This window comes from Castor canadensis, chromosome 16, assembly GCF_047511655.1.
Source record: "Castor canadensis chromosome 16, mCasCan1.hap1v2, whole genome shotgun sequence".
Taxonomy (NCBI): domain Eukaryota; kingdom Metazoa; phylum Chordata; class Mammalia; order Rodentia; family Castoridae; genus Castor; species Castor canadensis.
This window is the reverse complement of record NC_133401.1, coordinates 31456885-31479856: the sequence shown is the minus strand read 5'-3', so window position 1 is coordinate 31479856 and position 22972 is coordinate 31456885. Positions and strand designations below refer to the sequence as shown.

Genomic DNA, 22972 nt, shown 5'->3' with positions numbered 1-22972 from the left:
CATGTCAGTATACAAATGTTTATTTATCTAAATGGCATATAGTAGAAATTTGTTGTTTTTCCAACTAAGCGTCTGAATGTTTTTAAACCATGTATTTACCAAAAGTTTTTCCAACTTATTTTTCTTATATTTAGTTATCCACTATTCATTTTTTCACACTTATAAGTCTTAGCTGTCTATTTTTAAAAAATTCATAAATCTAGACATTTTTCTGTCTCTGCATCTATTTACCTGCCTGACTACTTCTCAAACATTTCATGTTATTTCTGGACTCTGCTTTTTATCTTCCCTTCACTCTAATCAAGCTGTTATTTTCAGTTTTAAAAGATATTTGTCAGACACATTCCTTTGTTTCATTTCTCTTTCCTCTTTTTTCACCAATATAGGATATGTGGGAGCATTGGCATTTATTTTGATTTTGGTTCTGGGGATTGAACCAGAACCTTGTGGGTTTTTAAGGACATTGTCTCTGCCCACTTGTTTATGGTTTTTTTGAATTATTTAAAATGTTGAGACATTCTATGAAAGGTGGTGGCTTTGTTCTGCATTTCTTTAGGCCTTATTTTGAGTCCTTCAGCTTCTTGTTTATTTCTTCTACATTTATTTAAACTTGTGATTATTTTATATAATTACACACATTTCATCAAAGCATTTTTCCATCATATTTTCTTTTTCAGCTTTTTTTTGCAGTACTGGGATTGAAGTCTGGGCACACTCTACCACTTAAGCCATACCCTTAGCTCTTTTTTTTGTTTTAGTTATTTTTCAGATAGAATCTCAGCTTTTTGCCTGGGAGGGCTTTGGACAGCGATCCTCCTACCTATGCCTTCTGAGTAGCTGGGATTACAGTTATGTACCACCATTTCCAGTTTGTTTTTTGAGATAGTGTCTTGCTAACTTTTTGCTCAGTCTAGTCTCGAATGTGATATTTGTTTCTCCACCTCCCAAACAGCAGGGATTGTAGGAGTGAACCACCACATCTGGCTTCCATTATATTTTCAAATATAACACTGTGGTGTGTGCCTGAAGTCCTAGCTACTTGGGAAGCTGATGCAGAAGAATCACTTGAGTTCAGGAATTCTGGGGTGAAGTGTGCTATGCTAATTGGGTTTCTGCACTAATTTCACCATCAATATGGTGACCTCTCTGGAGCCAGAACTGCCATGATTTTGGATTGGATTGTTTACTGGGTTCATGTCCTGGTGCAATTGGTGATTGAAGGCACTGGATAAGCAGTAAAGAACTAAAGCAAGTTCATGCCACAGACCAGGAGTTAAGAGGAAAGCAGGCACAAAGTTTATTGAAAGGAAATTGATAGGAAACACCCTGACAGGTGGGACTTAGTGAAAGAGCTAAGCCAACGGATGGCTGGAGTTCATGAGATTAAGTGGAGGCCTGATTTAGGCACCCACTCTCACTCTACTTTGAAGCTGTAGCTATAATTGGCTGTTTGATTTAACTTCTTGCTGAACCCAACCATTCACCTGTCCCCCTTCCTATCAGGACAGGAGATTCCAAGAAGGTCTCTTTTCTTCATCCTGTCCTTGAAACTTATCATCTGCATTTTATGATTACTGTCATTATTCTGGTGAGAATCCTTTTCTTTATCTTGGGAAGGTTTGCTATGTTACTCTCCATTTAGGGTTTATACCTCATCCCTTTAGATGTCTGCCTTTAGGAATGTTTTATCTTGTTTTCCTTATCTAGGAACAGAAACCACTGTGCTCAGCACCTGTGTGCTGAGCTGGTTTCTTACATCTCCCTAAATGTTCTGCTTTTAAGTTGCCTCCTGTCTCCTTTATCTAAAACAAAGTTACTTCTGCCATCATCCCTTTACATCTCCAGGGCTATTTCTGTCATTTGTTCCTAGGGATATTTCTGCCATTTTATTTCCCCTCACACTTGTCCCCTTACAACTGGGTTGCCTCAGGAAGGTTGAACAGACCCAGGTTGAACCCAGAGTAGGCCAAAACTCCCATGCTGACTGAACATGACACTTTTGCTAGGCAGAAAAATCTGTAAATTATTCATTTTTTCTAGCATTCATATTTTTCTAAACTCCATGAGTATTAATAGTAATTCACATTATTCAATTTGCTAATTATTTACCAATTATTCAACTGTGTCTTAACAAAGGTTAAAGAGTGAAATTGTGATTGCTGAGAAACATATTCAAGATTCTATTTTTGTCCATTTGATTGTCCTTGCTAAGATACACTGTATCTCAATAATGTTGGTTTTGGATTGTTTTATCTCTGTACAATTTTGATATACTTCTAATTATACACTAATAGTAAAAATGTATTCTCTTTAATATTGGGAAAATTAAAATTGTACAAGAGTAGTGTCTTCTTAATTAACTGCAGTTTTATCTTTCACTGAGGTCTATAAATCAAAGTCTGAAGTCTTGCTTAACAAAAGGCATGTGCTTTTAGATTTAATTGGAAATGTATTATAAAAATTAGAGCTATTTATACAATCAGTCTAGACTTGCTGACATGGTAGCAAGAAATTTAAAAAAAAACTGGGAAACAATACATTTGCTTTGTTCTTTTATTCTCTACTCAACAATTTGCCCACATGACTGGTCTTTTTCTGTTTATTTGGCTTTCCCAATGGTGAGGGAATTTAAACTTTTAATGCTGGCTTCAGAAAAATGGCACAAAATATAGTAATATAAAGGGACTTAAATATGATGCTATTTGGAAATTTTAGGCTACGTGATGCAAAGAACTTATGTTGCCTCAGAGAAAAAAAGGAAAAATAATTGAGGCAAAAGAGGACAAACTCTCAGTACTTGTTAATTTATTGAAATAAGAGTTGTAAACATGAATATGGAATTTTCAGGCATCTACACATTGTAAGGTGATACGATAGACCACATGAATCTACCACACAGCCATACCAGTACCAATCAACAGCAACACTTTTTTCGTGTACTTTCACCTCACCCAATTTTCTTCCAGGATTTCCTTAAGTTGAAGAACATCCTAGAAGGCATCTGATTGCATCTCTAAGTACTTCACTGATCTTCTCTAAAAGAAAAGTACTTTTTGGTTTTCTAGTTTCTTAATCATAACAATTCAGTATCATCAATACTGAGTCAACATTCAAGTTCCTGAGTATTTTTAATGTATTTATTTGCAGTACTGGAGATTCAACCCAGGGTCTTCTGCATCCTACCCATCATTCTACCACCAAGCTGCATCCCCAGCTCTTCCCGAGGGTTTATTACATAGTCACAATATTTTTTTTAAATCAGCATTGAAACAAATTTATTCATTCTATCATGTTTACATATACTTTAATTTTATTGTGTTCTACAGATACCCTCCCTCTTATGTTAAAATATTTTGTTTCATAAAGGAGTTCATTTATCACGTAGAATTTATCTTACTCTGACTTGGCTTACTGCCTTCTTGTGGTATCTTTTCACACAATAGTTGCTTATGTGGTAATCCACACTAATTTGACAGTCAGATAGATGTGTTGTGGTCTGCTTTTTCCCAGTTCTTTTTGCATCACGATTATGTGGGATTTCACTAATGTAATCGGTATCCTTCTGCTTATCAGGCAGATCCATCTGTCATGGATTCCTCATTGATCTTCCTCCCAAACTGGATGGCAGCCATTTGTGCTTACTGTCTACACTCTAAACAGAAAGATTCTCCAGGGTGGTCCTCCCTTTGCCTTCATGAGGTAGAAATTTTCTACAGAAAAGAGAAATATGCTACAAAGAAAAAAATCTTGATTTTCCCCGTCATCTCTGTGCTTTATTCTTATGATTTGGTTCATCATTCCAAGGTGAGTTTTTTTATTGTTCAATTTTTATTTTTAGCATAATTAAATGAACAGTATTTGTATATATTCACTTGTTTTAATCCATTACAAATGCTAGAAATAACTCATCTTTGTTGGGAATATTTTATTTCTCTTGTTTTGTTTTATTTTGACAGTACTGCAGTTTGAACTCAGGTACTTGCCCTTGCTGGCTAAGTGCTCTAGTATTCAAGCCACATCCTCAGTCTGTGGGACTCTTTTACTGTAAATCTTCTGTTCATTCACTTATATCCATTGGTTTTTGGTTTCTTGTGCAATAAGAGGTCTTGAGCTCATTTCCTTTATTTCCTAGAAGTGAATTGAGCTAATTTTTCAGGAACTTAAGGCTTCTTTTTGTAAAAATGGTATTTATATGTATGCATCATACATATAATGCATGTAATACATAATTTTAAAATAAATTACCCATTATATCTATTCATAATATTATTACCTCAACATTTTACTTTCTTGTTCTATTATTTATTGATATAAAACAAAACTCAATTCTGCTTAAAGTTCAGTGAAAATGATTCCTCTTTGTTTAGTTAAACCTTAATTTGGTATAAAGTTAGGTTTTGTAGTTCTTTATTTTTTAATATTTCATCTTTAGGTTTATGAATTATATTTGACAATTTGACAATAGTTTTGGCATTATATGTATTTGAGAAAAATATGTATATACTTCTTTTTTGTGTGGTCCATGGCCTTGAGCATGGTAGGCAAGTGCTCTACTACTGAGCTATATCTCCAGCAAAATATGTATATACTTCTAAACTAAAACAAGAAATAAGATACAAGCTAAGTGTGGTGGATCATACCTGTAATCCCAACCATTCAGGAGGAGAGGCAGAAAATTACAAGTTTGAGACAAGCCCAGACAAAGGTAGTAATGAGATCCTATTCAAAAATAAAGACAAAAGGGCTGGGAGCATGGTTTAAGTGGTAGAGCACTTGCCTAGCGCATAAAGGCCATGGTTTCAATCCTCAGTACCACACATGCACACAAAAAGTATGAGGTACATTTGGAGCAGTCTGGCTTCATGCTGTCTCCTAGACATTTTAGGTTTTGATTTATTCTTACTTTTTAAAAATATGAAAATTACATGTATTATTTATCTGTTTTTCATATAATGTTGTTTCCTGAAAGAATGGCAGCAAACAGAACTTCATCATGTCCACAGCACCTGAGGATCTGCTTGGGGCATACCCAGAATTTATTCAGTCTCTCATTGATTGAGTTTGCATGGACTCCAGTCTTTTTTGTTTCAAGTGATAACATGAGAAGTTCCTGTGCATTTACAAAAGACCTGTTCTTAGTGTTCATATTTACTTCCTTGCTTCCTTCCTTCCTTTCTCCCTCCCTTTCTTTCTTCTCCTTTCCTCTCTTTCTCAAAACCCCTTCCTCATCTCTTCCTTCTTCATCTCTCTTCCTCCTTTCTTTCTTTTCCTTCCTCCCTTCTCTCCCTATCTCCTTACCTTCCTTCCTTCCTTTCTTGTGTTTGAAATCAATGCCCTGCTTGAATGCTCTACCACTTAAGCCATACCCCAGTCCTTTCACTTTTATGTTGTTTTTCAGATAGATTCTCATGGTTTTGCCTAGGCCTGTCCTATTTCCTCCTCCTGAGTAGTTCCTTTGTTCAGTCATCTGGTTGTCACATCTTGATACTATCAATTGGGCCCTGAGGTATTAAGTCTGGTCAGATTATTAAATTTGGGTTATTGTGACCTACATGTCTGTTTTCTTGAGCACCCCTTTAAAAAATTATGGGTTTCACTTTTAAGACAGATGCTCCTTTTAACACAGGTGTCCTTCCTTAAGATACAAACTGTTTCCCTTTGCAATCACATCTACAATCAAATGAGTCATTTTACCAAATGTTTTGTTCCCAGGTTTAAGATATTCTTGCTCAATTTCTAGAGCACAGTAATCATTTGAACAAGGTCAGGAGAGAGTTGCTTTCTTTTCTTTTTAAAATAAACTATGCTGCAGTTCAGTGAGGAAGAAAGGGGAGTTATATTCTATTCTAGTTACATTTTAGTGAATATAAAGAAAAAAGAATAATGCTAGAAGAGAAAAAGATGAAAAAATAATAGTGCTTACATTCTTATAACAGTTATGTTTTGATGCAATAAGACAGCAAAATCTAACAAAACAATATGTTTTATTCTCATCAGTCTCATCAGTCAGTGTTTGAGTGCCTGTCAAAAAGATATCTATGTCTCATTTCTCTGGTCTAGACTGCTTTAAGTATATCTACATAAGATGGATCCAGCACAACTTTGGGCCACAGCCAATCTCCCTGGCTGGCCTAGATAGAGTTGGGCCCTATTCCTGCACCAGGCCTCTCCTGATGGCCCACATGCTTCCTGTTCTCCTGGTCTCACCAAGGCCTGGCAGCCTCTGCTGTGAATGTGACTGTAGCCCATGTGACTGGGATGTGCTTCCAGGGACCTCAAAAAACATTTTCATATCCTTAGAGAGAGGATCTGTTTGGACCCAGGAGCAATCAGCAGCCCTGAGTGGGCTCTTACACCACAGTCAGCCAACAGTGGTCCTGGCAAACAACTGAAAGCAATGAATCCTGGAAAGAAGACAGTTTTAGGGGTGCAAGAGATAAGATCTGTTGTAAGAGGAGGTAGCTTTAGACATGCTGTAAGAAAAGCAAACTGAGCATATGCATGCAAAGAATGCCTTTGCTTTTACTAAGAAGGATAGTGTGTTTATGTGTTTGAACTGACATGCAGCAGGCATGCATCCAGACAGAATTCTAATAGGATAATTCTACAATGCAAACTTTGCTTTTCTACAGGAGGCAGAATTATAGAAGACTTCTCACTTTCTATTTTATAAACGTATAGTGTGCAGTATTCCTTCAACAGAAAATTTTAATTTATTAAAATGTTAATGTATATTAGGAAAAAATGTGCACTACTGTGATATTGAAATCTCAGTTTAAAATCCTGCAGATAAAGAGGAAATTCCTATTCTTTGCAAGAAATCCATGCACACTGTGCACAGGAATCATGGAATGATGGAATGTTCTAGAACATACATCAACATTAGCTGGAAGGTCTGTTAAAGCATTCTTTGGACTTAAGCCTAAGTGTCTCTTTCAATAGATCTAGAAACAGGACTGAATATTAATATCCCTAATGAGTCCCCAGGAGCCACTGGTAGTGAAGGAGCTTTTTGGAGGACACTTAAGATCCCAACTAGAGCACATGGGTAACAAAGGGACAAAATACAACCACTGTCTTAAATGAGGGCCTTAAACATGTGATCTTTGATGCTTAGGTAGCTAGGAAAAACTAAACAAAAACCAACAACAGAAAAAAACCCAAACAAAATCCCAATCTAATTGATCCCCACATGAGGCATGATGACAGTCACAGATGACCATATTTGCCCTTAAAACAAAGAGCCAGGAAGTCTTCCAGCCTCGGACATACCTTCCAAAGAAGACTAGGATTCGAATCCACTTGAGTGTGGGTTCATAGTCATAAGAATCCAAATATGTCCCCACTGTGCCTTAGTTTAGTGGATTTTACCCAGAGATCTGGGGAGTAAAACTCACCAACACCACCCTAGTTATTTCAGAAGTAAAGAAAAAAGCTTCAGGTGTGTATTGTGTGTCTTTTGTGAGAGATGACAAATTTGATCCCCACTGAGTTGCACTAGACAGCTGTCAATGAGAAATGAAGCCAGGTGCTAAAGTGGCAAAACAGATTTTAACCAGTTTATAACTTTACAATAGGGAAGAGTGCACTGAGAATGAGACTTAACTTCAACTTATGCAGAGGTAACTAGGTGGTTTAAAGGGAGAATAAGGGGAAGAGAAGGGAAGTTTTAGGGTGTTGAGCAGTTGGGAAAATGGGAGACTGGGGCCCTGTCTTGGTATTTGCTGGAACTGTAAATCCTTTGACAACCATAACCTCTCCCAGGCAGAACCTTAAGTGGGTCAGTAATCATTGTTGTCCTTGGGCTGTGAGTTGTAAAAACCATATTAGCACATAAGTTTTTGTGCGTGGCAAGGGTTGAGTTGATGGATGACATATCTTGTGCTGAGTCTTAGTTTTTTTTATAGGCCAAGGTTGAGGCTAGTTCAGAGTTCAGAAAAGCCTGACTACAGTTCAGTCAAGGAGAAAATCTTTGTTGTCCTGATGAGGGAAGATGTATAGAGATGCTGGGACACCATGAAGAAGTACAAAAGTGGCTTCTGTGATTATCATAGAAAACATTTCTGCTGCCCACATAGTGGACTGTGGTGTACAATTCAGCGATTGTTTATACATGTTAATATATTTTATTCAATATTTTGAAATACATTCCTTTTTAAGTCTGAAATCAATCTCAAAAAGAAAATAATGAAACAAATGTAAGAAGATGGTCCCATAGGGTTATTTTTTGGAATTGCCATCTTGATATGAGTAAGTTTCAACAATCAAATACAAAGCATGTCTGCAATGGGAACTTATAAAGGCAGAGATGCAGAAGGTACCCTAAATTCACAAGGTCATCTGATTGCTGGAAGTGATTGTTTCTCCTGACCGCGGCAGTACTTCTACATAAGGAATCAATATTATCTCAGAAAAAGTTGTAAAATTTGATGATAACAGTTTATTAGTGATTCAAAGATATTGGCAGAATAAGCTTTTGGAAAACTCCAGTGCTCCTGAAGGAATTTTAGCAGTAATGTCTAAAAGAGATAAAAGCTGACCAAGTAAAAATGCTTTCTCTGAAGCATTTTTTCTTTAAAAATCACTGTTCTTTTTTTGTATTTTAACACAGAGTCTTGTTGTGTAGGCCTGGAACTCATGATGCTTCCTGCCTCTGCCTCTCAAGTTGTGGGATTACAGCAGGTGGGCACCACTACACATGGCTTCTTTCTTCTCGAGAACACTGACCCATACCAGGATGGAGGGATTAGTTAACAGTAACATTTAGAGAAGTCCAAATAAAAACAAGGAACCTAAGGTGTCATGTTTATCCACTGCTTCAACAAATGAGACATGAACAAATACTTGGCTTTAAAAAGGCACTTATTTTAGGTTTACGGGAAACACTGGGGCACAATGACTCCTACCTTCAGGGAGTCTTCATTGTACTCAGAGGAGACAGAAAATGGGAAAGAATACTAAGTTATATGGCATGCTAGCCTATAAGCAAAATGTAAAGACAAGTGGACTGAGAAGTAGACTATGTAAGATAATATTACACAGTGCAGTAAAGTTTAGAGGCCTCCTTCAGAGAGGACCATTGAGCAAACACTTGAAGAGGTGAGGTTAGCCATGTGGATTATTTTTTGGAATAAGTGCTGGGTAGCACCAGGTGGCTAGGCTGCTCCGCAAAGGAAGGTCTGGAACACTACTGCAGTTGGTGACTCATTTTCTTTGCTCACTGCAAAATGCCATTTTAAAATCACAGTGTGGCATTTCTTAGAATTGTATGTGGTCACCTACCTGTGACTCAGGTATAAACACAAGATAAATAAAACATCACATAAAGTATAGTATGCAAATGTCTGCAGCAGGTTTATTTGCAGGAGCCAAAAGCTACAATTGACTCAACCTATCTACAGGTGAGTGCATAAACAAATAGTGCTATGTCCATGGAATAGTATTTCTTGTCAACAATATAAAAAGAATGAACTACTCACATAAGGACCACTGATGAATATCAAAATAGTTGTGCCTCCTGAGGGAACCTGGATTGAGTATAAAGCATTTTATTATTTGAATCATATAAAGTTCTAGGAAATAACACAGTAATTGATTGTAAAGGAAAGTTTAACAATGGCTGCCTGCAGGGCTGGGGAGAACAGGAAGAAATTAAAGGGACACAATGTAAATACAGACTGGATATATTCACAATGATAGTGCTTTCATGGGTTTAAGTGTATACTTTAGTATGCTCAATTTATTGCTTGTCAACTATGCCTTAATAAAGCTTTTACAATATACAAGTGACCCTGGGCACTCATGGAGGATTGGCTCCAGCCCTCCCTGCCCCCACCAACACCAAAATCTACAGATGCTCACGTTTCTTATTTTAGATCACCTATGTGCATCTTCCTGTATACTTTAAATCACCTCTAGATGACATATCTAGTACAATGCATATGCTATTTAAGTACTAGTACTGCATTGTTTAGGGAGTAATGGCAGAAACTTTGTACGTGTTCAATAGATTTGTTTTTCTGAATATTTTCAATCTGCAGTTGATAAAATCCATAGACAGGGAACCCACAGTACAGAGGGATGACCACTTCAAAAACAAAGTTTGGCAATCCTATAGTGACTCCATGTCTCTGGTAATGTCAGGGAGGTGGTGGTGAGCACCTTGCCTCAGAGGGAGCAAATACAGGTGAGTATCCACCTGAGTCTAGAGGAATCCTAGATAACTCAAAAGGCCACCCTGACATCACTAAGATCCCCTTCCTCTCTTTTTCCTATATGCCCTGCAATCACCTTGAGGGGGAACAGCTGAGTCTACAGTAATCCACAAGACCTTCAGATGATTTTGTGTGACATGGACCCATCTACAGTGATACATAGGTCTGGAGGTCCTAGTTTCTGTAACTGCAGCTAAAACCTCTTTGCTGCTGAGTGCTGCTCAACTCCTATCTTGCTAGATAAATTGTTTAAAAATTTTAATGTTGCTCTCCCTTCATAGCCATAGTGACTGGAACATTGATGATGCCATTGTGTGTGTGTGTGGAGGGATGGACTGGGTTTAAAACTTGGGACTTCAGATTGCAAAGCAGCGTTCTACTGCTTCAGCCACACCTCCAACCTCACTCTGCCTTTTAAAAAGAGGCACATTTCAACGAGGTCCTTACAGTCTCTCCCACTACCTATTAATGTAGTGTTCCTGTAACAATTAGCATCTCTCCCCGCCCCCCATATTATAATCATGGATGCTATCCTATAAGCAGGGCACATGGATTCTGCAGGACCAGGGGAAGAGACTCCTTTCATGGCAATTATGCAATTCTTCCTGTGATCAAAAGAAATACTAAAATTATATAGTATGCTAGACTATAGGCACAATGTAGAAAGAGTGTGCTCAGCAAGTGCCATGTTGTTCTAAGATGTACTGGAGGTTTTGACAACTGCCCCCTGACCTCTGGGCGAGTTCATAAGCCATAAAATATTGTGACATTCAGGTTATAGGACTATGGTCAGGCCCAAACTGTAAGGAAGAACTATTTTCTGACAGAATTTTCCCCGCTGAGACATACATGGTGGCCGCTCCCAAGTTTTTTCTTTCATCACGATAGAACCCTAATGTTCTCAAACCCCCTCTTAAAGTGAACAGGAGTCCCAAGACCAAAGGTAGCTTAAAAATGTGTTTAATATCAAACAAATGAGAGCAATGAGGCAGACTTTTTTGGTCTGGTGAGGTGAAGGCTGGAAAATTCCATCACTAGTCATGTAAGGCCAACAATACCCCTGAAAAACGTGGTCCATCTTCTCAGTTTATCATCAGAACGCAGAACAACTCTTCTGGGCCAAAATGAGTCAGATCCATGCCCTAAATCATCAGAAAGGATGGAGAAAAGGGACAAGTGGTCAGTCTTTTGATGAGTCCCACCTGAAAGTGGGAGAGAAGCTTATCAAGCAAACAGAGGGGAGTGACACACACTCTGGGTGCCTGACAGGTGGCAGAGGTCAAACAGCTTCAGCTATAATACTGGAAATGATGGAAGCTCAGCAAGGGCCTCAGCAGGTTTACAAGAGCACACACCTGAATTTATGTAGATGTGGGAATGAATTAGGTTCAATTCAGGCAAATAGCACCTCACAAGAGATCTCTCCCTTCTGTGTTGTACTGAACAAGAAAATTTCACATTCCCAATACACCTAAGGTGTTTTCCTGAAGAGAACATTTTTGTACCCAGGGAAAGGCCTTTGGTTGATCATTTTCTTGTACTCAACACACTTATAAGATCCTACTGCAGTGTGAACTCTCTGGTGTCGAGTGAGGCCAGAACTTTTGCTAAAAGATTTTCCACACTGGTGACACTCATAAAGCCTTTCTCCAGTGTGAACTCTCTGATGGTCAGTGAAGTTGGACTTCACCTAAAGGATTTTCCACATTCAGTGCACTCATAGGGCCTTTTCCAGTGTGAACCCTTTGGTGTTTAAGAAGTGCAGACCTCTGGCTAAAGGATTTCCCACATTCACTGCACTCATAAGGCCTTTCTCCAGTGTGAACTCTCAGATGTAGAATAAGGCTGCAGTTCTGGCTAAAGGACTTTCTACATTTAGTGCATTGGTAAGGCTTTGATCTAGTGTGAACTTTCTGGTGTTTGAAGAGACTGGAGTTGTAAAGAATTTCCCACATTCGCTGCATTCATAAGGCCTTTCTCCAGTATGAACACTATGGTGTTGCAGGAGTGCAGAACTCTGGCTAAATGATTTCCCACATTCGCTGCACTCACAAGGCCTTTCTCCAGTGTGAACTCTGTGATGTTGAATGAGATTGGACTTCTGGCTAAATGGTTTCCTACATTCAGTGCAATCAAAAGGCCTTTCTCCAGTGTGAATCTTCCTGTGGTTATTGAGGCTATAGCTCTGACTAAAGGACTTCCCACATTCACTGCACTCATAAGGCCTTTCTCCAGTATGAATCCTTCAATGTTGAAAGAGGTTGGAGCTTTGGCTAAAGGACCTGCCACATTCTCCGCACTTATAAGGCCTTTCTCCAGTGTAAACTCTCTGGTGTTTAATGAGGCTAGAACTATGGGTAAAGGATTTTCCACATTCACTGCACATGTAACATCTTTCTCTAGCAAGAACTCTCTGATGCTGATGATTTGTGTGTTTGGGGTTGAAGGTGGTGTTGTATTCTCCCCAGTTAGAATGACTTTTTCTTCTGACAGAGGCAGTCCAATGTTGGGTTTCACTATTTGACTTTTTTCCAGGAAGAGGAAAGGAGGCCTGTTGATGGAGAAATCCCAAGCTGGTAAGGAAATCATTTTCAACCTTTCCCAATTCATGAAATTTGCAGTTTTTTACACATGAGGTTCTTCCCACATCATTTCTGAAGGGCTTCTCTCCAATGTGTGCTTTTGGCGTTGATGATTTGTATTGAAATTGAACAGTTTTTCACATGCCCAAGACATATATGTTTTCTGCTTGTGAAGAATGTCTTTTAAGATTGGGCTACACATCTCATAGGGGTTGGCCTTTCGGGGAGATGGACCTGACTCAGAAGTCCTGACTTGTGACATTCTGTCTATGGAAATGCTCTCTTCAGAAGTTGCCACCTCATCCTTTGCTCCACACCAACAACCTACAAGCAAGAAATAATGGTGACAGGCATGCTGATACTGTGGGTGGAGATGGCTCCATCACAAACCTATGTGTGATGTGCCCAGGAACAAGGCCATGCGATTGTTATGGATGAGGCTGGTCAGTGAAACCAGGCTGCTGACAGTCACAGAATGGAGAAGGCCTCAGGGAGTTAAAAGTAAAAATAAGAGTATGACACAGGGAGGAGAGGCAGGGTCTATAACTTATTCCTTTGTAAACAACTTTCAGTAGGAGCCTGTCTGCTGTGACACCTGAAGGCTGTGTAGAAGGATGTGTCTAGGCCCAAGGAAATACAACTACAACAAAGAAGCTAGTGTTTAAGAATATGTGCAAAAATAAGTAGAGAACAATGTTGGTGAGCCTGCAGACGGAGCAGTGAAAAAAACGGTGATCCATAGAGCCCAGAGATGTGGGGATTAGCTTAAGGCTAAAAGTAAGAGTAGAAGTGATTAAGCAGTAGAAGGACAAGAAGACTAATTGTACAGAATGGGGAAAGAAAGATATTCAGGAGGGGGATGGTTATTACTGTCACTGTTTCTGGTATGATTTCAACCCAGCTCTGCCATCATGCCCTCCCCAGGTGCCAACTCTCAGGACTAGGGTCTGTCTGAGTTTATTCAGATCTATCCGGTGAACCACTGAGGACTCTCCACATCACACCTTAATACCTTGCACTTGTATGAAGCAGGTACTGAGGGAAAGACAGGATGGGTGCAAGGCCAGCACTGGCCCGGCAAAACTCAGTACACAGTAGGCCATAGTTAACTATCACAAAAAGAACTTCAGAGGATGATCTTGCAAGAACAGCCAATGGTCTTCCTAAGTAGTACCCTTCTAAGTGATGACAGTTTTTGGCATAAGCAGGAATGAGGAAAATGTTAGCCAGAGGAGGGAAGTAGTAGATGGGAGACACAGTGCTTTGGATGTGGGAAAGCCACATGGCCAGGGGGAGAGGAAGCAAGGTGGGCTCCATTAGGGTGAGTGTGAGCTTCGTGGGTCTTCCCCTGCCAGCATGGGAGTAGTAGCTGTTGAGGCCACTCAAGGAAAGAAGGCAGTGCACACACCTCAGCCCTACCAACTACAGCACGTAGCCAGGGAACTGATAAGGAAGTACAGCCCATGACCCTGATGTGGAGGACAGAGACTACCTCAGGGTATAGAAGTGGGTGTGAGGACCTTACCCAGAGAAATTATAAGTGCCAAGTTATCCATCATCACATCATGGTACAGACATCTCTGAGCTTCATCAAGGAGATCCCATTCCTCCCAAGAAAAGTCCACAGTCACGTCTTCGAAGGTCACAGAGGCCTGCCAGGATGAGGATAGAAGACACTAAAAATAGTTACTTTCCTGAGGACCCACAATCCATCCCTCGCTCCACTCTCCCTACCTTCCCCATGTCTACCCTCCTCCCAAGCTCCTTAACTTGGTGCTATTGGTGTCACTGTCTCATCATAGGCCTAATAATTACTGAGTTCAGCAACCAGGAACAAGTGCAAGTTGATAGGTATCTCATCTGTGGGCTTGGCATAGAGGCAGCTACCCACTTATTTCAGACAACCTCCTTCCCAAATGCCCAAGGTCACAGAAAGTCTCAATACTAGGGACCTGGGGTCACCACACACTCTTTAGTCTGCACACCCCTCTCATCTGACACACAGGCTCATGCCCACCCCCACCTTCTCACTGCTGCCTGTACCCTCAAACCATCACAAGCATCTTCCTGGCCTTTTCACATATTACATTTTAGTTGTCTACTCTTTTATCTCCTGGTGAGGGCAGGATTCTGCCCTGGAGTTATGGGGATGGACAAACACATCACACCTAGGCACATGAGACCAATAACAATTTGTTAATCATGTATATTCACAACTGGGGAGAGGAGGAACCACACCCACACAGGGGATAAAAGTGAAGAACCAGGGGCTGTGAGATGCATGCTTTGTAGGATCAAGATGGTAAGGTGGTTTCTGGTTCCTGTGGGAAGATGCAACTGGCTTCTCTTAATTACTCCAGGGGCTGGTAGGGAACTAAAACCCAATGCACAAGCAGGAACTGCACCTGCTCCCCTTCATAAAAAAGGGTTATTTGTTTAGGATACCTGATCCTTGGGACTGTTTGTGTGTGTGTGTGTGGGGGGGGGTGCTTGTATAAAGGGTATTTGGGGTCTTCTGGTTTCACCAGGTATCAATGAAAGGTATAAATAATAGGCTTTAGTTTCAGGCCTTTCAGTACATCTTGGCACACAATATGCAGAGACACATGCTAAATCAAACAGGATCCAATACTAACCTAGGACTCCCATGGCTCCCAACGACAGTAGCAGTCCCAAATCCTTCTATGAAAACCTGCTTGGCTCTGTTCTTCAGACTTTTCCACACAGAATGAGTGACTTTAGATATGCATGAACTTACTCCACTTGTGTGCCTCATTTGCAGTTAGTTTCCTTCCTGCTCACCACCTTCCTCTGCCCATCTAACCACCATGAAAAACTCAATCCTCCTGATCATCCACCTAAGGACCACAGACTCAAATGACCACCTATGCACCTGGCCTCAACCTCCAGGCTGAATGAATTGCTGAGCTCCACTAAAGTCACCACAAATTCTTGGTGAATCTGTAAGGTGGAAAATAGCACCAACTATGGATTACTCAAGGTTACTCCATGGCTTCTGACCCATTTCATGCCCACCCTTCCCATGAAAGCATTGGCCACTTGACAGACTGCTCTGTTTCGAAGGGATTCTCTCTTTATGAAACTGAAGTACCTCACCTAAGTTTGAGAAGCCTAATACTACCACCCAGATTTGCAAGCAAGAAATCTAGTTCCTACTCTGCTCCCCACCCCTCAAGCCATGGGAACCTTTGGGAAGAGGCAGGCCTTAAAAGAATGTGTCTATGGTGGGGCTCAATGAATTCATGCCTCACTGTGACTCTGCCTGGTCCTGGGGCCAGGTAATCTCCAGCTGACTGTTTAAATGCTGTACTTCAATGCTCAATGACACCTTTTACCAGCTGTGGGACTCTGGAAAAAGATTAATCTCCCAGTGACTCAAAGTCCATACCACTCCCACCACTGTTCTTCCTTCAACTTGTCTTTGTAATAACCCTAATATAAATGGTGCCGTTCTTTGTTCAAAAGTCTCCATGGCTTCTAGGTTAACACACTCAGCCTACAATTCCAGGAGTGACTCCACACTCTTTTATTTTTTTCAGACAATAGGTGGACCCCGGGACTCCGAGTCCCCAGGCTCAGCTCCCACATCTCAGCACACAGATGTCAGAAATGGGGGCTCCACCCACAGGCACCCTATTTTCCTGGGCCCTGGCTGCAGGAGGGCGAGCAGAACTGTCTGGGCTCTAGGATGCTGGTGTGGCCCGGAGGTCACGGCAGCGATTACCTGAGCCGAGTGCCTCAGCACGGCCACCGCCATTGGACTCTGTGAATCCAGCGGGACTAGGATAGGACACCCGGTCTCTAATCGGGGCGTAGCGCCGCCTCTGTGCGGTGGGAACAATGGCTGTTCTCCACCCTTTGGGTCTCACGTCACAACATTCCACACCCTCAATATCTGCCAGCATATTCTTTTTTTTTTTCATTTTTCTTTTATTATTCATATGTGCATACAAGGCTTGGTTCATTTCTCCCCCCTGCCCCCACCCCCTCCCTTACCACCCACACTCCTCCCTCCCTCTCCCTCCCCAATACCCAGCAGAAACTATTTTGCCCTTATTTCTAATTTTGTTGTAGAGAGAGTATAAGCAATAATAGGAAGGAACAAGGTTTTTTGCTGGTTGAGATAAGGATAGCTATACAGGGCATTGACTCACATTGATTTCCTGTGCGTAGGTATTACCTTCTAGGTTAATTCTTTTTGATCTAACCTTTTCTCTAGTTCCTGGTCCCCTTTTCCTATTGGCCTCAGTTGCTTTAAGGTATCTGTTTTAGTTTCTCTGCGTTAAGGGCAACAAATGCTAGCTAGTTTTTTAGGTGTCTTACCTATCCTCACCCCTCCCTTGTGTGCTCTCGCTTTTATCATGTGCTCAAAGTCCAATCCCCTTGTTGTGTTTGCCCTTGATCTAATGTCCACATATGAGGGAGAACATACGATTTTTGGTCTTTTGGGCCAGGCTAACCTCACGCAGAATGATGTTCTCCAATTCCATCCATTTACCAGCGAATGATAACATTTCGTTCTTCTTCATGGCTGCATAAAATTCCATTGTGTATAGATACCACATTTTCTTAAACCATTCATCGGTGGTGGGGCATCTTGGCTGTTTCCATAACTTGGCTATTGTGAATAGTGCTGCAATAAACATGGATGTGCAGGTGCCTCCGGAGTAACAGTCTTTCGGGAATATCCCCAAGAGTGGTATTGCTGGATCAAATGGTAGATCGATGTCCAGCTTTTTAAGTAGCCTCCAAATTTTTTTCCAGAGTGGTTGTACTAGTCTACATTCCCACCAACAGTGTAAGAGGGTTCCTTTTTCCCCGCATCCTCGCCAACACCTGTTGTTGGTGGTGTTGCTGATGATGGCTATTCTAAAAGGAGTGAGGTGGAATCTTAGTGTGGCTTTAATTTGCATTTCCTTTATTGCTAGAGATGGTGAGCATTTTTTCATGTGTTTTTTGGCCATTTGAATTTCTTCTTTTGAGAAAGTTCTGTTTAGTTCACTTGCCCATTTCTTTATTGGTTCATTAGTTTTGGGAGAATTTAGATTTTAAGTTCCCTATATATTCTGGTTATCAGTCCTTTGTCTGATGTATAGTTGGCAAATATTTTCTCCCACTCTGTGGGTGTTCTCTTCAGTTTAGAGACCATTTCTTTTGATGAACAGAAGCTTTTTAGTTTTATGAGGTCCCATTTATCTATGCTATCTCTTGTTTGCTGTGCTGCTGGGGTTTCATTGAGAAAGTTCTTACCTATACCTACTAACTCCAGAGTATTTCCTACTCTTTCTTGTATCAACTTAAGAGTTTGTGGTCTGAACTAGGAATAGAAGGAAAGTTCCTCAACATTATAAAAGCTATATATGACAAACCTACAGCCAGCATTATACTTAACGGAGAAAAATTAAAACCATTCCCTCTAAAATCAGGAACCAGACAAGGATGCCCACTATCTCCACTCCTATTCAACATAGTACTGGAATTCCTAGCCAGAGCAATTAGGCAAGAAGAAGGAATAAAAGGAATACAAATAGGTAAAGAAACTGTCAAAATATCCCTATTTGCAGACGACATGATCCTATACCTTAAAGACCCAAAAAACTCTACTCAGAAGCTTCTAGACATCATCAATAGCTATAGCAAGGTAGCAGGATATAAAATCAACATAGAAAAATCATTAGCATTTCTATACACTAACAATGAGCAAACGGAAAAAGAATGTATGAAAACAATTCCATTTACAATAGCCTCAAAAAAAATCAAATACCTAGGTGTAAACCTAACAAAAGATGTGAAAGACCTCTACAAGGAAAACTATACACTTCTGAAGAAAGAGATTGAGGAAGACTATAGAAAGTGGAGAGATCTCCCATGCTCATGGATTGGTAGAATCAACATAGTAAAAATGTCTATACTCCCAAAAGTAATCTACATGTTTAATGCAATTCCCATCAAAATTCCAATGACATTCATCAAAGAGATTGAAAAATCTACTGTTAAATTTATATGGAAACACAGGAAGCCACGAATAGCCAAGGCAATACTCAGTCAAAAGAACAATGCAGGAGGTATCACAATACCTGACTTCAAACTATATTACAAAGCAATAATAATAAAAACAGCATGGTACTGGCACAAAAACAGGCATGAAACCAGTGGAACAGAATAGAGGATCCAGATATGAAGCCACACAACTATAAGCAACTTATCTTTGACAAAGGAGCTAAAAATATACGATGGAGAAATAGCAGCCTCTTCAACAAAAACTGCTGGGAAAACTGGTTAGCAGTCTGCAAAAAACTGAAACTAGATCCATGTATATCACCCTATACCAAGATTAACTCAAAATGGATCAAGGATCTTAATATCAGACCCCAAACTCTTAAGTTGATACAAGAAAGAGTAGGAAATACTCTGGAGTTAGTAGGTATAGGTAAGAACTTTCTCAATGAAACCCCAGCAGCACAGCAACTAAGAGATAGCATAGATAAATGGGACCTCATAAAACTAAAAAGCTTCTGTTCATCAAAAGAAATGGTCTCTAAACTGAAGAGAACACCTACAGAGTGGGAGAAAATATTTGCCAACTATACATCAGACAAAGGACTGATAACCAGAATATACAGAGAACTTAAAAAACTAAATTCTCCCAAAACTAATGAACCAATAAAGAAATGGGCAGGTGAACTAAACAGAACTTTCTCAAAAGAAGAAATTCAAATGGCCAGAAAACACATGAAAAAATGCTCACCATCTCTAGCAATAAAGGAAATGGAAATTAAAACCACACTAAGATTCCACCTCACCCCTGTTAGAATAGCCATCATCAGCAACACCACCAACAACAGGTGTTGGCGAGGATGCGGGGAAAAAGGAACCCTCTTACACTGTTGGTGGGAATGTAGACTAGTACAACCACACTGGAAAAAAAATTTGGAGGCTACTTAAAAAGCTGGACATCGATCTACCATTTGATCCAGCAATACCACTCTTGGGGATATACCCAAAAGACTGTTACTCCAGAGGCACCTGCACATCCATGTTTATTGCGGCACTATTCACAATAGCCAAGTTATGGAAACAGCCAAGATGCCCCAGCACTGACGAATGGATTAAGAAAATGTGGTATCTATACACAATGGAATTTTATGCAGCCATGAACAAGAACGAAATGTTATCATTCGCTGGTAAATGGATGGAATTGGAGAACATCATTCTGAGTGAGGTTAGCCTGGCTCAAAAGACCAAAAATCGTATGTTCTCCCTCATATGTGGACATTAGATCAAGGGCAAACACAACAAGGGGATTGGACTTTGAGCACATGATAAAAGCGAGAGCACACAAGGGAGGGGTGAGGATAGGTAAGACACCTAAAAAACTAGCTAGCATTTGTTGCCCTTAATGCAGAGAAACTAAAGCAGATACCTTAAAGCAACTGAGGCCAATAGGAAGAGGGGACCAGGAACTAGAGAAAAGGTTAGATTAAAAAGAATTAACCTAGAAGGTAATACCTACGCACAGGAAATCAATGTGAGTCAATGCCCTGTATAGCTATCCTTATCTCAACCAGCAAAACCCCTTGTTCCTTCCTATTATTGCTTATACTCTCTCTACAACAAAATTAGAGATAAGGGCAAAATAGTTTCTGCTGGGTATTGAGGGGGGGAGCGGGAGGGGGTGGAGTGGGTGGTAAGGGAGGGGGTGGGGGCAGGGGGGAGAAATAAACCAAGCCTTGTATGCACATATGAATAATAAAAGAAAAATGAAAAAAAAAAAAAGAGTTTGTGGTCTGATATTAAGATCCTTGATCCATTTTGAGTTAATCTTGGTATAGGGTGATATACATGGATCTAGTTTCAGTGTTTTGCAGACTGCTAACCAGTTTTCCCAGCAGTTTTTGTTGAAGAGGCTGGATGGATTTCTCCATAGTATATTTTTAGCTCCTTTGTCAAAGATAAGTTGCTTATAGTTGTGTCTGCCAGCACATTCTAGAGAAGCCAAAATGACCGCCACGAGGACGCCGGAAGCCCCGCCCTCACGTTACGTGCTCGTAGGGCGACGCCATCAGACGCAGAGTGTTGTGGGTAATGTGGTTCCCAAGGACCTCTGCGAGCAGTGAGTGCTGCAGACAGCACGAGATAAGGCCAAGGGTCAAGGGCCAAGGGCAGAGGAGGGCGTTGCTCCTTATTAAGGGCGCGAAAGTCAGATTTTTGTCAGTGCTATCTGAAATGGGCTACTCAAAGGTTAGGAAACCTATTATTTCAAATCCTGATAGTGATCATGCCTCCATAGTCTAAAAAATTCTGAACATATTCCATAAAGTCACCCAGGCACAAAATGCGTTCACACTTATCCCCAGAAAATAAATATTACATTACGCAATTCAAATGCATGCACTCCGAAGCTTTGGAGTCAGGTTGTCAGTCTGTGTGGGCAATAGAAAAAATATTCCAGAATGGGCCACCATGGAAGGTTAGGGAGGTTGAGTCATCTTGAAGTAGACTGTGGGTCTCACAAAACCATCTCTTACACCTTATTTTGTCCAATTTATGGAGCAACTCCTTCATTCATTTAGGATCTTGTACTTAATGTTCTAATATATATTAAAAATCTTTTTGGAATCTGACATCAACCTTGAAAAGACTGATGGAACAAATGTTATAAGGGAGTGGCAATGGCTTCAGTGTTCAAAGGTGGAGTATGTGTAAGAAACTGCCTTCTGTCCTTGTTCTGAAATTCTCGTGAGGGTCACGGATCACAAGTTTTGAAACATTTCATACTGCCCAGCCCATACAGACAAGCCTGGGAACATTCTGCACTGCCCAGCCCACATGGGCAACCTTGAAACATGCTGCATTCCCAGTCCTCCCACCTTCGTTCCTGCCTCTACTTTGGTTTTAAAAACTCAACCTACCCCTGCTCAGCGTGCTTTGGGATTCTCATCCCCGGAGATTGCCAGTATTGGGGTCCGAAGTTGACCACCTCTCAGAGGAACAAAAGACACTCACAATAATGTAAGTCACAAAGCGAGGTTTATTTCCAGCCAGCTGGGGTCCGGGTATCTGCCCGATGCAGCGGGTTTCAACAAGGACCCCGAATACAAAGTTCAGGCTGCTTTTATATTTTTTAGACATTAGTCACGGTCACACAGCAATTTTTATGGTCCCCGGGGTCACATATTTCTGATATCACCCACATCCTGGTGGTGGGGCAAGATTACTTGAAGATTATTTATCAGGAATTTGGTAAACACCAGGTGTCTTAACTCATTGACTCACATACCATTCTAGCAAGATTAACCAGAAATAGTCCCTGTTCCCAGAAACCATCCCACCTCCCTTAGTTCCAGTAAGTGGTGGCTTGGGTCATGTTAGCCATGGCCGGTTTCAGGCTGAGTGGGCTGCAAGCCTCAAAGGTACCCTAACATTTGTACCCTAACATTCCCCCCTTTAGTTGTTCATAATGAAGAATCATGCTTATCTGGGCGATGAGCGTAAACATCCTCAGGGCTAGATAACTGTTCATATTGCTGCCTCAGGACCATTAGTTGGACTATACTAATTTGATCTTTCAGGAAGGTCACTAGCTTATTCAGACTACAAGGACCAAAGGTTAAGATAAGCATTAGTATGACCAGAGGGCCCACCAGGGTAGAGACCAAAGTAGTGAACCAGGGGGACCTATTGAACCAAGCTTCAAACCAATTTTCTTGGGCTTCCCTTTCCCGTTTCCTTTTTGCCAGTCCTTCCCTCACTTTAGACATAGACTCCCTAACTACCCCTGAATGGTCAGCATAAAAACAACATTCTTCCCCTAAGGCGGCACATATTCCCCCCTGCTGAAGGAACAATAAGTCTAGGCCCCATCGGTTCTGAAGCACTACCTCAGATAGGGAAGTAAGGGATTTTTCTAGGTGACTAATGGAGGCTTCTATCCTCTCTATATCCTCATCTATGGCTGCGCGCAGTGAGGACATCCCTTTATGTTGAGTAGCCAGGGAGGCTATGCCAGTTCCTGCCCCAGCCACCCTTAGGCTAAGTAGGCTAGCAATGGTTAATGCAGAAATAGGCTCTCTATTCTTTCTCTCACCTGTTCCTGTATTCCAGTATGAATATAGGCTCTCCTCAGAATGAAAGATGATGTGGGGCAGCACAGCC

The 22972-nt window shown here is 40.7% G+C and overlaps 2 protein-coding genes across 2 annotated transcripts in view; both read right to left on the bottom strand.

Moving 5' to 3' along the window:
- LOC141410430 (uncharacterized) overlaps positions 1 to 22972 on the bottom strand; it is a 589957-nt gene that overhangs the window by 287468 nt on the left and 279517 nt on the right. Inside the window, 3 exon segments of the mRNA XM_074058543.1 lie at positions 5924 to 5926; positions 11761 to 11898; positions 12145 to 12592. Coding sequence (XP_073914644.1) covers positions 5924 to 5926; positions 11761 to 11898; positions 12145 to 12592 — 589 coding nt within the window.
- Positions 12840 to 16574, bottom strand: LOC109703154 (zinc finger protein 587B-like). Its single transcript, XM_074058610.1, has 3 exons — positions 16542 to 16574; positions 14322 to 14448; positions 12840 to 13120 (listed from the first exon to the last, which is right to left on the bottom strand). Exons 1-3 carry the CDS (start codon positions 16572 to 16574, stop codon positions 12840 to 12842), a joined length of 441 nt encoding a protein of 146 aa, XP_073914711.1.